Here is a 13,189-nt window from a genome sequence, read left to right as displayed (position 1 = left end):
ATATTAGATTTAAAATAATGCAAAGCTAATAAAGCAATCCCCAATCAGTACTAACAGCCAAAGGACCACATTGGATAGGCCAAGGGCAAATGTGACAGTGGGTTTATTAAATTCCAAACTAACTTTTTTCAATTTGCTTGATAAATGGGGAGAAAAAAAAGTCAAACCACAACTGTTTGAAGTACTTTCATATATAAAATAACGATCCGCTGTTTTCCCTTCACAAAAACAGCACAACATAGTTTTTTCTTTAAATAAACTGGTAAATATACATACATTAAAAATGGTCAGTTCACTACAGCTGCTCAGTGATAGAATAAAAGCTGTACATCAACAGCTTACAGGTTAAACATAGTTTGTCAAAACATAGTTGATTTCAAATCAAAGGAGCGTAAGCCTAATCAATTTGACTGACTGTGTACCTATACAAAGAGCCATCTATATGAATAGGAACTTATTACATGTATTACAAATACTGAGCTGTACATTAAACTACAATAGTATCTAAAAGAGTTTGTAGCATGTAAGACATGGCAGGAAAACACTTCCATTCAAGAGAGGTCCTGGACTAGGAAATGCTGAAAAAACTCTTGGGTCTTCTTCTTCTCTGCAAGGTCCTGCTTCGTAGGTGACCTCAGTAGCAAGGAAGCAAAAATGGTGGCTGTGAGGGATGACACAGGGCACAATGTCAATAACGTAATAATTACTAACTGGCACTTGAAGTAAGATTAAATAGTTGCTTTTTTATTTTGTATCATAAATTATTAAATAAAAGGAGAACAATGAAAAAGAAACCAAATCCAGAATCTGACCCAACATTATTACAGCTAATATCATAGCTACAGTTGAAGTCGTAAGTTTACATACACCTTAGCCAAATACATTTAAACTCAGCTTTTCAAAATTCCTGACATTTAATCCAAGTAAAAATTCCCTGTATTAGGTCAGTTAGGATCACCACTTTATTTTAAGAATGTGAAATGTCAGAATAAGAGAGAGAATGATTTATTTCAGCTTTTATTTCTTTCATCACATTCTCAGTGGGTCAGATGTTTACATACACTCAATTAGTATTTGGTAGCATTGCCTTTAAATTGGGTCATCGTTTTGGGTAGCCCACAATAAGTTGGGTGAATTTTGGCCAATTCCTCTTGACAGAGCTGGTGTAACTGAGTCAGGTTTGTAGGCCTTGCTCGCACATGCTTTTTCAGTTCTGCCCACAAATGTTCTATGGGATTGAGGTCAGGGCTTTGTGATAACCACTCCAATACCTTGACTTCGTTGTCCTTAAACCTTTTTGACACAACATTGGAAGTATGCTTGGGGTCATTTGTCCATTTGGAAAACCCATTTGCGACCAGGCTTTAACTTCCGGATTGATGTCTTGAGATGTTGCTTCAATATATCCACATAATTTTCCATCCTCATGATGCCATCTATTTTGTAAAGTGCAACAAACCCTCCTGCAGCAAAGCACCTCCACAACATGATGCTGCCACCCCCGTGCTTCACGGTTGGGATGGTGTTCTTCGGCTTGCAAGCCTCCCCGCTTTTCCTCCAAATATAACGATGGTCATTATGGCTAAACAGTTCTATTTTTGTTTCATCTGACCAGAGGACATTTCTCCAAAAAGTACAATCTTTGTCCCCATGTGGAGTTGCAAGCCGTAGTCTGGCTTTTTTTATGGCGGTTTTGGAGCAGTGGCTTCTTCCTTGCAGAGTGGCCTTTCAGGTTATGTCGATATAGGACTCGTTATACTGTGTATATAGATACTTTTGTACCTGTTTCCTCCAGCATCTTCACAAGGTCCTTTGCTGTTGATCTGGGATTGATTTGCACTTTTCGCACCAAAGTACGTTCATCTCTAGGAGACAGAACATGTCTCCTTCCTGAGCGGTATGACAGCTGCGTGGTCCCATGATGTTTATACTTGCACACTATTGTTTGTACAGATGAACATGGTACCTTCAAGGCGTTTGGAAATTGCTCCCAAGGATGAACCAGACTTGTGGAGGTCTACAATTATTTTTATGAGGTCTTGGCTGATTTCTTATGATTTTCCCATGATGTCAAGCAAAGAGGCACTGAGTTTGAAGGTAGGCCTTGAAATACATCCACAGGTACACCTCCAATTGACTCAAATTATGTCAAGTAGCCTATCAGAAGCTTCTAAAGACATTACATAATTTTCTGGAATTTTCCAAGCTGTTTAAAAAGGCACAGTCAACTTAGTGTATGTAAACTTCTGACCCACTGGAATTGTGATACAGATTATTTCACTTATAATTCACTGTATGTAAACAATTGTTGGAAAAATTACTTGTGTCATGCACAAAGTAGATGTCCTAACCGACTTGCGAAAACTTTAGTTTGTTAACAGGAAATTTGTGGAGTGGTTGAAAAACGAGTCTTAATGACTCCAACCTAAGTGTGTGTAAACTTCCGAATTCAACTGTATAGCTAGTATTGCATTACTAGGCTATATTTTTAACTAAGTAAATAAATTATAACGGATTGCCCTAAGGTGAAAAAGGAAAAAAAGCATATGCACAGTATCACAGTACAGAAACACTACTATGGCCTTTCTGGTTATTTGGAATATAAAACCCAAACAAGCTTGCATAACCATTTGCATGCAGTGGAATAAATTAGGCATTTTATCACAACAGTCCCTGGTGCTATTGTTTTATTGCGACATGGAAATTGTTACGGCTTCTGATCTTAAAACTTGCACTGCTCAACTTTGTAAACATTGAACCTCTTTGGTACTGGTCAAGAAGACCATGAAGTTTCATTTAACCCTTTCAAAACACATGTCAGGCAATTGTGTGTTTGAAAAGAATGCAAAATGTGTTACACAATTTTCCATTCCAGCTTACCTAAAATGTTGACATCCAGGCTATTGTGTGTAGAATGCTTCAACAACTCACGGAGAAAAGCCGCTATGTAGTTAAACACGTTTTTATGGCACTGAGGTAACAAGGATACAACCTGAGGATGAAGAAAAACATCACTCAATAGCAATCAACACCATAGACAAGCTAAAACACCACAACATGAGAGCAAATCACAGACTAATTCCCCACAACTGGGTTGGGTTCATTAGGGCACGCAACAGAAAACGTAAAAAAAAAACATGTTAGACTCTCCCTATTTCAGAACGTTTGAAGCCTAATGAACAAGACCTAGTACAGCAGACAATCATTACATACAGAGTATCCTACTATAGGGGCACTGAGAAAAGTAACGTCTACTTTTAAGAGTGAGTTGAATTGGTACTGACCTTTTTACACTGACTGGTGTTGGAGCAGCACTCCAGGCACTGCTGGTACAGGGAGAAGGGGACCACAGGCTCAGGGAGGGCATCGAGGAAGATGAGCAGTGCTTCTGCCACAGAGTGGTTACTGCCAGCTAGGGGTCAACACGGGTCAAGGGGCATCAACCACTTAAAAAAATACAGTGTAGACACTAAGACTTAATGGACACAACCCTGGATAAATTAAGGCACAAAATGGAAAACTTTTGCAAAAGAAAAATAAATGAGCATTTCTTATTGGACATGTCCAGGTAGTCCTTCCCTGTTTCAGGCCATTTTCTTCCATTTAATGCCTAATGAACACAACCCAGGTGTATATCAGTTGTTAAGGATACGGAGCGAGTCTGGCATGCCAGTGTCAAGGCAATCCCTTATCTCCACAAATTCACTGCGGAGCCCAGGTTGTTGAAATAGTTCCCCCTTGAAATAGAGGCAAAAAGTTAGTTGTACTGTAAACACATAACTTCAAAGCACACAAAAGGTAGCCGGCAAAAGGAGCAGCATTTCAACTGATCGGGGAGTAATAGAACTGTGTTCATGTCAATATTGTAGAGTATTATGCATTTGACTTTAATTAATCAACTAATAAATCTTTTTTTTTTTTCCCCTTAACATTCAAAGCCAGGTTTTACAAAAAAGCAAACTGGGCATCACAGAGACAAAACCGTTCTGTTGAGTCATTCCAGCCTGTTGGTGGATGCCAGAGACAAATAGAATGTTTCCAAACGTTCCTATTTTCACTCCGCTGGTTTGCTGTGGTGAAAAAGTCTGTCCTTGTAAAAATACAAATAAAAGCACACAGCTGGGAGGACGCCAAAAGTTGCCCAACTCACTTTAAATTCTTTGAGGCTGTGCAACTAACTGGGAAAGGGGAGTTAAGTAGGCAAAAAGGTACTAGCCAATGTCCGTGAAAACTAGTGTATTGTCAAGAACCGAATGCCTGATTCTGACCCGAGCTGTACTGGTTCTGATTTTTTCTTTTCACATCGTCCCTTCCAGGCAACAACAACAACTATTGTGGAGGCATAGTACAGCTCAGGGCCCGTTTTACCAATATTTTTTTATTTACTTATTTAACTATGCAAGCCAGTTAAGAACAAATTCTTATTTACAATGACGGCCTACATGTAAAGCCTACCAGAGTGTAGCCTACAAATAGAACACAATTGACTGTATATGAAATTGATTTCAATATGTTTGAAATATAAAAGGCCTATAGGTCTACTGTAGGCCTATTTATTATTTAATGCAATCTCAGTTTCCATTTGAAGCATCTTTTGCTTGTTCAATTGTAAAGACATTGGCAACTTTGTATTTGTAGTCAACTTCGTTCCGTTAGAGGTCACAGAGAGACAGATAAACAGCTTGATTCTATGTTTAGAGGAGATTTTCTGTGTATAAAGTGAGGGGCAAAAAAAGCATCCAATGACGCACCTAGCTGTTCTAGGTTTGGTTCAGTAGTGCGTAAATGGTAAAAGATTTCTGTGAGTCCTGACCTGTTTAGGTGCATTACGGTATAGGTGGTCCACCATCTGCCATATCTCTTTAGGGATATCCAGGGGCTTATCGATGATTACGGTCCTGGTCTCATCGCCTGATGACGTCTTTAGAAAGAAGACAAGAAAAATGGACAGTTGAGTGAAATGGGTTTAAATTCTGGACCTAACCTTTCTTTAACAACATATCCTGAGAGGACAATGTGTTGTAGCTATTTATGCTGCCTGTATTAATTACTAGCTAGCCATAGATAATAAAATTAAAATATCAAAAAGGGTGAGACATCTTTGGGCTTCTTTATTCTCAGAATCTATCATCTTTTCATCTGGTCAGTTTTAGCATAACACTGACTGATGATCAAACACAAAAGCTTCTGGAGAGGGTCGCTCTAGTGTACATGACAGCCATGCTGTTTTGCAACACTAATGACCCTGTGGATACTCAAACACTAATGACCCTGTGGATATTCTCCCCTGGCAACAGTGTGTTCTGGACCAATGGGTGATTTGATTCCCTGTTTGGAAACCCACTTCAGACACAACAGCTCCTATTTGGTTCACACAGTGCAAAAAAACATTACAAACAGTTTCTGTTTTTACACAAGAAGTAGGCTTAGTAAGACAAAAGGGAAATGGGGGGCTATAACGAAAAGCTTACAAACAGAATTTCCTTTTAGCTTCTGTCTTTAGTGCAAATGTGTCTAGTCTCGTTTCAATGAATTTGGGGAATATAGACTGCAGCTAGTTCAACATTCACAATTCCTGGTCATTTTTAGATGACTGTGCATTTACATAGAAAACAAAGTCATACAAAAATTATCAGCAGGACAGAATCCCCCCAGAGCACTTTCACTTTTAATTGTTTTTACTCTGGGCAAGGCCTTTCATATAAAATGGCCCTGAAGAGGGGGACATTTCCAGGCCACAGTCAGGTGTTGTGATTCCTGATTCTCCACCCTTTTCCCAACATGTGCACTTGCATACTCCATATTTCACAATGGTGGAAACTCCCTTCAGCCAATGCTTAGGTTACACCAATCTAATACTTTTAAATCCACGATGGGGAATATACCAGACCACTGCACACTTTTGGAGAAGTGTGAAGAATGGGAAAGCAGCCTTCTGAGTCAGACTGCACCTGGGTCGTATTCACTCAGAACCATGAATGTGTCCAATAAGAAATGCACATTTTTGCTTTCCATTGCAAAATATATACAATAATGAACACACTCCTTGCTGGCTATAATGACCACTCACCAGCTCCCGGATGGTCTCCAGGGGCATTTCCTGGATGGGGTCCCTCAGCTGACACAGGGTCTGGATGGATGAGCCAAAGCAGCTGGGCAGGTAGTTGCCTGACACAGAGAGGAAGTAGTCCTTGCCCCGCTCCAGGTGGAGCACCAGGATGTCCTCGATTTGCTGGCGGCCTGCGTTGAGCTCCGTGGCGGTGGAGCGGTTCACAAACACTTCCAGGTCAATGTCCATGTTGCCGCCTTGGTGAACAGCACGTTGACGGGATCAGGTATATTTCAATGATTTATCAAATGGAGGAACATTTCAGAAAGGCACCAATTCCTGATTATCAATTCCCTGAGACACAGATGAACAGGGTTGTGTTCTTTAGCGATCAAATGAATGAAAACTCTACTGACAAACTGAAGGAGGGACTACTTGGACATGTCCAATAACCCAAAAGATTCCGTTTCAAAATGTTTGAAAATGTTTTTTGTTGCATGACCTAATGAACATGACCCTGCTCTATGTAAATGTGCTTTGTGGAAACCTGTTGACGAGTGGTGTTGACCTACCATAAGCTAAGGTTGTACTGTACACTAAGCATTACTAACTGCATGTGAATGTGTGAAGGAAACCCTATTCATTTACAGCTGCATCACTACATTGACAACTCCAGAACTAAATGAGACAAACTGTTAAAACACAGACCATCAGCAAGACCCAGAGAGGCAACGAGCACTGAGGCACATCCACCACTCCTTCCACCCTAAGCCTTGAGATCTCCATTATTTACAAGTCTCTCGTGTTAGACAGATCTGAAATTGCTTCCCAACCATCAAACACTGAGTTGAGAAAATGCCTCTATCAATTGCAGTCACCGGGAAAACTCAAATCTAATCATTCACTCAGAACACAGAGCTATGATGTGGTCTCTCGCTTCATATGTCATAGAGCTCATGACATTACGTCAAACATAGCGGGGAGGCCAGGTGCTTATATAGATTGATATCCATTCCTGAATGTAAGTCTTAGGCCCTGTTCCAATACTTCAGAAATGCCTTCCGACCTTCCTTGAAGTACTCACTGATCTGAATGAGTTAGGTTGAAGAAAGTAAATGGAGTGGCAACCTTGCTGTCATCAGGCCAAACTCTAGATCTGGGGCTGTATGTATCAGATGTTTTAGAGTAGGAGTGATAATGTAGGATCAGTTTTACATTTGAGATCACAATGAATTGGATTACATGAACGGAGGGGGGCCTGATCCTAGATGAGCACTCCTACTCTGACACACTTGATAAATGTGCTTACCTCAAGAAAACACGGAAGAAAGAATAGGGCCACGGTCCTGCTGTACTCACCCTGAGCGATGAAGCCCTTGGCCGGGTTGGCGGTGAGCCAGGGCTTGCAGTAGGTGGGCTCATCCAGCTTCTGGATGAACTCAAACTGGCACGGGACCTGTCCGTCGTTGTGGAGGGTCAGAGTCTCTGCCTGGTGCTGCCTGAACTTCACGTCTTTGAAGTGGAACTGGGGAGGGAGAGTGATTTGGATTAGGTTTCACAGGTAGGGAGTAGGGGGTGTGAAAATCACAGCGCTGATTACAGAAATCATTGCAGTTGATATGCAGCCATTGTCAATGGTAGAGGATGTCACCTTCAATACCCTAATGGTATATCTAGAACCAGACTACAAGATGACATGTCGAAAAACCGTGACGGCCCTGATGGAGAAATTGCGCAATAATTGCAAGTACAAAGCACGAGCTCTCAAACACCATACGTGGCATTAACAACAGATTGTTGGATGTCTATGAAAACACGGTAATACATCACTGCAACGAGCAGTGGGACATGATCTACGTACTGACAACATGGAGGAGAGGCACACAACAGAGAACCTAAAATGACATTAATACCATTGTGAGCGGGGGCGAGCGCCGCCGGGTAGGGTTTCCTCTAGTTACCACTGTCAAAATTGTCAATATCGAAAAAATTCATGAAAACTTAATGTAAGGTTAGGCTTAGACTAAGGTTAGCAGTGTGGTTAGGTTTAAAAATCACATTTTAAGAAGATAAATTGTAGAAATAGACGGGCTTTATGACTTTGTGGCTGTGGTAACTAGTGACAACAAGTATGTAGGAATTCCAGGACCGCGGTAGATTGAACTGCATTGACCCCTAGCGGTCATACACAGAACCACATCTGAATTGTGAATTCAAGTCATTTGAATTATTTTTCATTGAACGTTTAAACAATAAAAAAAGTGCAGTTTAAATGTGAAGAGAAAATGTACATTTGTACATGTAGCACAGACGTTTTCCCTCAATTTTACTCCTGTTCGTAAAGAGCAGAGCTCATATGATAAGCGTTGTTCACAAGGTTCTGCTGCTGTCAATGTCCACTGATAATGTTGTATTGTGTATTATGAAAGACCAGAGCAATATTAACATATTCTTCATCTATAACAATTCAAGTAGAATCACTGAACTCTTGACCACTCACCTCTCGCGTGGACAGAGTTACGGACGGAATGCACTCGTTCTCCATCTTGTCCAGCGAGCGCACAATTTCCTCAAATGTCTTTTTGTAAGACTCTTCGTTCACCAGCTTGATCTGAAGAAACAGCAGAGAAGGGAGGTTAAAACACAGATGAATGGGGGAAACTAGAAGCATAACATTATTTTAACATTAAAAAAAAAATGCCATGCAACAGAATATCTAGAATTACAATCCAAATACTTGTCATGAATGGATAAATGAAATGCTAAAATGCACAATGCTAAAAGTTGTCTGATCCCTAAATATATGGCTCTGGGGGAAACTCAGACTGGTCACAAGAATTAAAAATAAAACTCACTTCTAATAGGGAATTCCCATACTTGGTAAAGACAGGACGTCTAGCAGCAGGGCATTGGGAGAGGATGGAGCAAGATGAAACTCTGCCCACCTCCTTGCTTGCTCTGCCCACCTCCTTGCTTGCTCTGCCCACCTCCTTGCTTGCTCTGCCCTATAGTGTGACTAAGATTATAAAAGGCCTACCTGAACAATCTTGGATTAGCTATAAGATTCTTTGGTTATGACCCCCAGCGTAAACCAACCAAAACCTCATGGTCTCTAAGAGGTCAAAGGACAAATGGCAGAAACTAATTCTCACCCCTATCTCCAGCAGGGAGCTGACTGGCTTGTGGTCACTGGTCTTCAGGTCCATGTGACTCTGGTAGTGCAGCTGCCGCACATTCTTGCCTCGCCACAAGATCCGGTCGCACCACGCCGGCACACGACACTTTTCACTGAGGGTGTGAAACATGAAACTAAGACATTTCAGAGACGAATTCCACGCAATAAGATATTTAAGAGTTTTGTAACATTTTATTCTGCAGCTATAATGCTTTAAAACGTATTATAAGAATGTATGCGCCTTTGTAATGCATTATAATAAGGCTTATAATATATAATGTCTCCCTATGTATCAATATTCCAACTCAAAACGCCCTAGGCTCATAATGCGACAACCATAAGACATAAGGGGTTCATACATGTTCTTACGATGCATTATAAAACGTCATTATAATGCAATATATCTGCAGGCTTTTAGTAAAGTGTTATTGTTTTCTCCATTGCCTTTATAGATAATACTAGACATTTAGAGAGGAGAAGTTACCTTGTGTCCCATTGGTCGGAGCCAGTGTCGTATTTGTAAGTGGGCAGGAAGCCGATTTCTCCCTCCACAAAGCCCACGAAAACAGCCTTCTCATCAATCTGTCTCTTCAGCTGAGGACCACAACAAGACAGCGTGACAATTATCACACTCATCAGGGTGTAATGTGACTGGCACTGAACACAGAGATTAGCAGTCTTATTCATTAGGGCATAATGTAGCAAAACGTTTTGCAACGAAAAATTTGTGTTTCTGATTGGACAATTTCAGGTAGTACCTCCCTGTTTCAGATCAGTTTTCTTCCGTTTGGTGCCTTATGAATATGACCCTGGGAATAATGTTGTGGAACTTTCAGATATTACGTAGAACAAACCTCCCTGTCTGACAAGTAGAGTAAGGAATCATGTCAGCTCTATTCATGACATTATCTGCAACATTCTTCAACATTTGCCTACTGAACACACCCCAGAAGTAGACATTTAAATGGCTTGAAGTTAAGCGGCTTGAGATTACCTACCTGGTCATAACTGTGCAGCGTTTCAAAATCCTTCTTGGCGATTAAGTCCTTCACATTGTCGACATCAAGGTCACTTAGCCTGTAGTTGAGATCACCCAGCCATAGGACCACACTGTAAGCAATGAAAATATGATGCATTGAGAATATGGAAAATCATAGAAATATAACTACTCTTCTATATTATATACTTTAATATTGAAAACGGTAGCGGTGGCTTTGCATGTGGTTCTAGAACTCATCCCATTCTACGACTGCATCAAAACACTGCATTCATTTCAAATGTTCATGCAAGCCATTATAAAGTTCTGTGAAATTGGCAAGGTGCACTGGTCTTGTGATCAAAAGGTTTCCATAATACATTCGCTATTTTGTTCCCTTGAGAAAATGGCACCATGCTGGAATAAATACAAAGCATGGTGTACCAGCACAACTACCAAATCCAGGGTCCTGTTCATTAGGCACAAAATAACAAACAAAAGACTGAAAAAAGGCAGGGATTATCTGGACTCGTCCAATAAGAAACACTCTTGTTTTCCTTTGCTAAATATTATCGATGTGTGCACTAATGAACACAACCCAAAACATATCCACTAAGAAACGCTCATTTAAATGTTTTGGTTCCAAAACATGTTTAAAAATGCCCTAATGAACACAACCCGGAAAAGTGGAAATACTGCTTTGTACTAAAGACTTGTTCATACTCATGCTTCATGATGGCGAGTGGGGCCAGGGCGGGGTCGTGCTGGCGGAAAAGCAGCCTGCTGCAGATGTCCTTGTAGTCCTGGTTGCGCCTCTCGTACTCCTCGATGTGGGCGGCCAGGTGGGAGTTGACCACACAGATGTCCGAGTTGTGGAAGCGGAAGCGGATGGCCACAGCACCTTTGTTTCCCTGAGAGAGGTGTTTGTAAAACATTTTACATTATGTGCCTTTATAGAACAAACCATATCCCTGCTGCGTCATGAAAAGTAGCACACGCAGTTTCAGAAAAAGCTTTGTTTATCCAGCAGTGGATACGATCACATGCAAATTCAAATTCCGCACGTGCAAGTTATTAACAAACACGGAATCAGATGGTCATTGTCAACAACATTGCAGATGTCAGAGAATTGGATAGCTAGCAAGCCTGTGAGGCAAGGTAAACTATCACAAATAGAGCTAGATAAAGCCAGTAGAATAATCAACTTGTTGAACATGGCTATAGCCATCAGTCTTGTGTGTTTTCATGGTCATCACTCACTGTTGAGTTTGTCAAGGTCCGACTTTAGCGTTAGCTACCCTGCTACAGAGCTTGTTGGTACCAGGATGTGAGCGCGTCACTCGAACGCGACGTCTGTATACAAATAAATAGCTCAATGAACAATAGGGAATCTAATGTGCTTTCCTAACATACCTTGGTTCCAAGTCTGGTGTATTTGGGGCTACAAATGTGAGAAAAACTGGTTTTCTAAACACTGGTTAAAACTGAGTTTGTAGGTAGAAGGGGTTGTAGTGCAATATAACTCCTTATCCTACTGTAAAATGGAAGCTAAATGAAACTAGTGGACGCCATCCAACCTCCTGCTCTAAACTTCCAAGACTGCTAAGCAATTGATTACAGCCCGCTTAGCGGCCAAGGATAAGTACTCCTACTATACCCTCACTGGACACACACACAACCTACCATTCTACCCATGATGCCGGTGCCCACGGTCTCTGCCTCCATCTCAGAGATGTGCTTGGCGTGCTCATTCCTCACATAGAACAGCAGCATGATGCCCACCAGACGAACCAGTTTCACCTGTAGGGATACACAGGGGTCATAGGTCACAGACAGGACAATACACTGGTCAAGCATTAGCGATTAGCCTGATCCTAGATGTGTTTGTGCTGTTTATGAAACACCTATGGTTGTTGACGTAGCGTTAGCGGAAGGGGTAAACAATAAAGATCTGGTCAGGAGGACCGCAGTGAAGTGGCATACAGGACGATGCAATAATGTTCATGTCAACACTGCAGGAGAAAAAGTGAGAAATTGCTAACAGTATGATTGTTGCACATTCAATCCTGTCAAGGATATAAACCTAGGATATAACACAACATTATCATATTAATGTGAAACCAGCCATTTCACAGACTCTTGCCCTATGCTATGTCAATTACGAAGCGACCAAGTGTGCTAAATTCCCACCAGTGACAGAGGACTGACAAATTGCATGTCATCATACTGGGTGGTTGAGTGAGAAAATCTTTACGAGCCTTCAAAGAGGAAGAAGCAGTTTGGCTTGAGTCTGCAATTTATAAAAAGGGGAAATAGGCCTAGATAAAAAGAAGATTGGAAGAGAGAAAGGCTCATGTACAAGCTCTCACCAGGTTAACAAAACCACACTTTACAGTATAAAGGGAAGCAAATAAGTCATTACAACATCATAACACTTTGCTTTGGAAACATCTGTAGTACAGCGACACTCAATTGTACCAACTGTGACCACATGCATCCTTCCTCACTGACTTGAGATAATCACTGACATGCATGTGCTCAGACAAGTAAAAGGAATATTAGCACCCCACTTCTTTTACCAATCCCAACCCTCTCACATCGTGATTATTTTATTTTAAGGAAGGAAGGATGTGTTTTTGGCGTATTCAAACAGTGCCTCAGTTATAAAGAACAAACATGCATGTAACCTTCCCCACAGTCCCATTAGGGTGATTTCTCCCCTTCTCTGCTGTCTGTTTCAGCCAATCAGTGTGCTCGAATGGACATTTGGACTCTGGCCCCTCCTACTCTAGCTCAGAGTGGTTATCATCTTCAGCTGATGAGGACGCAAAGTTTGGCCGGGGACCAAGTTTTCAGTGTGTTTTCGAGATGTGTTTGTGCGTGCATCCACAATGTAAACTGGGGCCTTCTACTGTTGTGGATGTTTAATGCATGCTACTGAAACCTTGCTAGTGTTGGTTATCTTGATACATATGTACATTTGTTCTGT

The 13,189-nt window shown here is 41.2% G+C and overlaps 1 protein-coding gene across 6 annotated transcripts in view; it reads right to left on the bottom strand.

The window, feature by feature from the left end:
• Positions 1–87: 87 nt before the first annotated feature.
• LOC139564114 (type II inositol 1,4,5-trisphosphate 5-phosphatase-like) overlaps positions 88–13,189 on the bottom strand; it is a 27,147-nt gene continuing 14,045 nt past the window's right edge. For 3 of the 6 annotated variants that reach the window (XM_071383317.1, XM_071383319.1, XM_071383320.1), the window contains 14 exons: positions 11,884–12,000; positions 10,924–11,111; positions 10,223–10,334; positions 9,709–9,818; positions 9,202–9,337; positions 8,905–9,054; positions 8,550–8,660; positions 7,409–7,574; positions 6,071–6,306; positions 4,814–4,921; positions 3,653–3,737; positions 3,285–3,412; positions 2,881–2,992; positions 88–661 (listed from right to left, as the gene is read on the bottom strand). In XM_071383317.1, the coding sequence (XP_071239418.1) occupies positions 552–661; positions 2,881–2,992; positions 3,285–3,412; positions 3,653–3,737; positions 4,814–4,921; positions 6,071–6,306; positions 7,409–7,574; positions 8,550–8,660; positions 8,905–9,054; positions 9,202–9,337; positions 9,709–9,818; positions 10,223–10,334; positions 10,924–11,111; positions 11,884–12,000 (1,869 nt within the window). In that variant the 3' untranslated portion in view covers positions 88–551. The remainder of the gene's footprint in view (positions 662–2,880; positions 2,993–3,284; positions 3,413–3,652; positions 3,738–4,813; positions 4,922–6,070; positions 6,307–7,408; positions 7,575–8,549; positions 8,661–8,904; positions 9,055–9,201; positions 9,338–9,708; positions 9,819–10,222; positions 10,335–10,923; positions 11,112–11,883; positions 12,001–13,189) is intronic. The other 3 variants (XM_071383322.1, XM_071383318.1, XM_071383321.1) reach the window with 1 other exon arrangement.

This window comes from Salvelinus alpinus, chromosome 35, assembly GCF_045679555.1.
Source record: "Salvelinus alpinus chromosome 35, SLU_Salpinus.1, whole genome shotgun sequence".
Taxonomy (NCBI): domain Eukaryota; kingdom Metazoa; phylum Chordata; class Actinopteri; order Salmoniformes; family Salmonidae; genus Salvelinus; species Salvelinus alpinus.
Note: the sequence above shows the minus strand (reverse complement) of the source record. Positions and strands in the feature narration are given on the sequence as shown.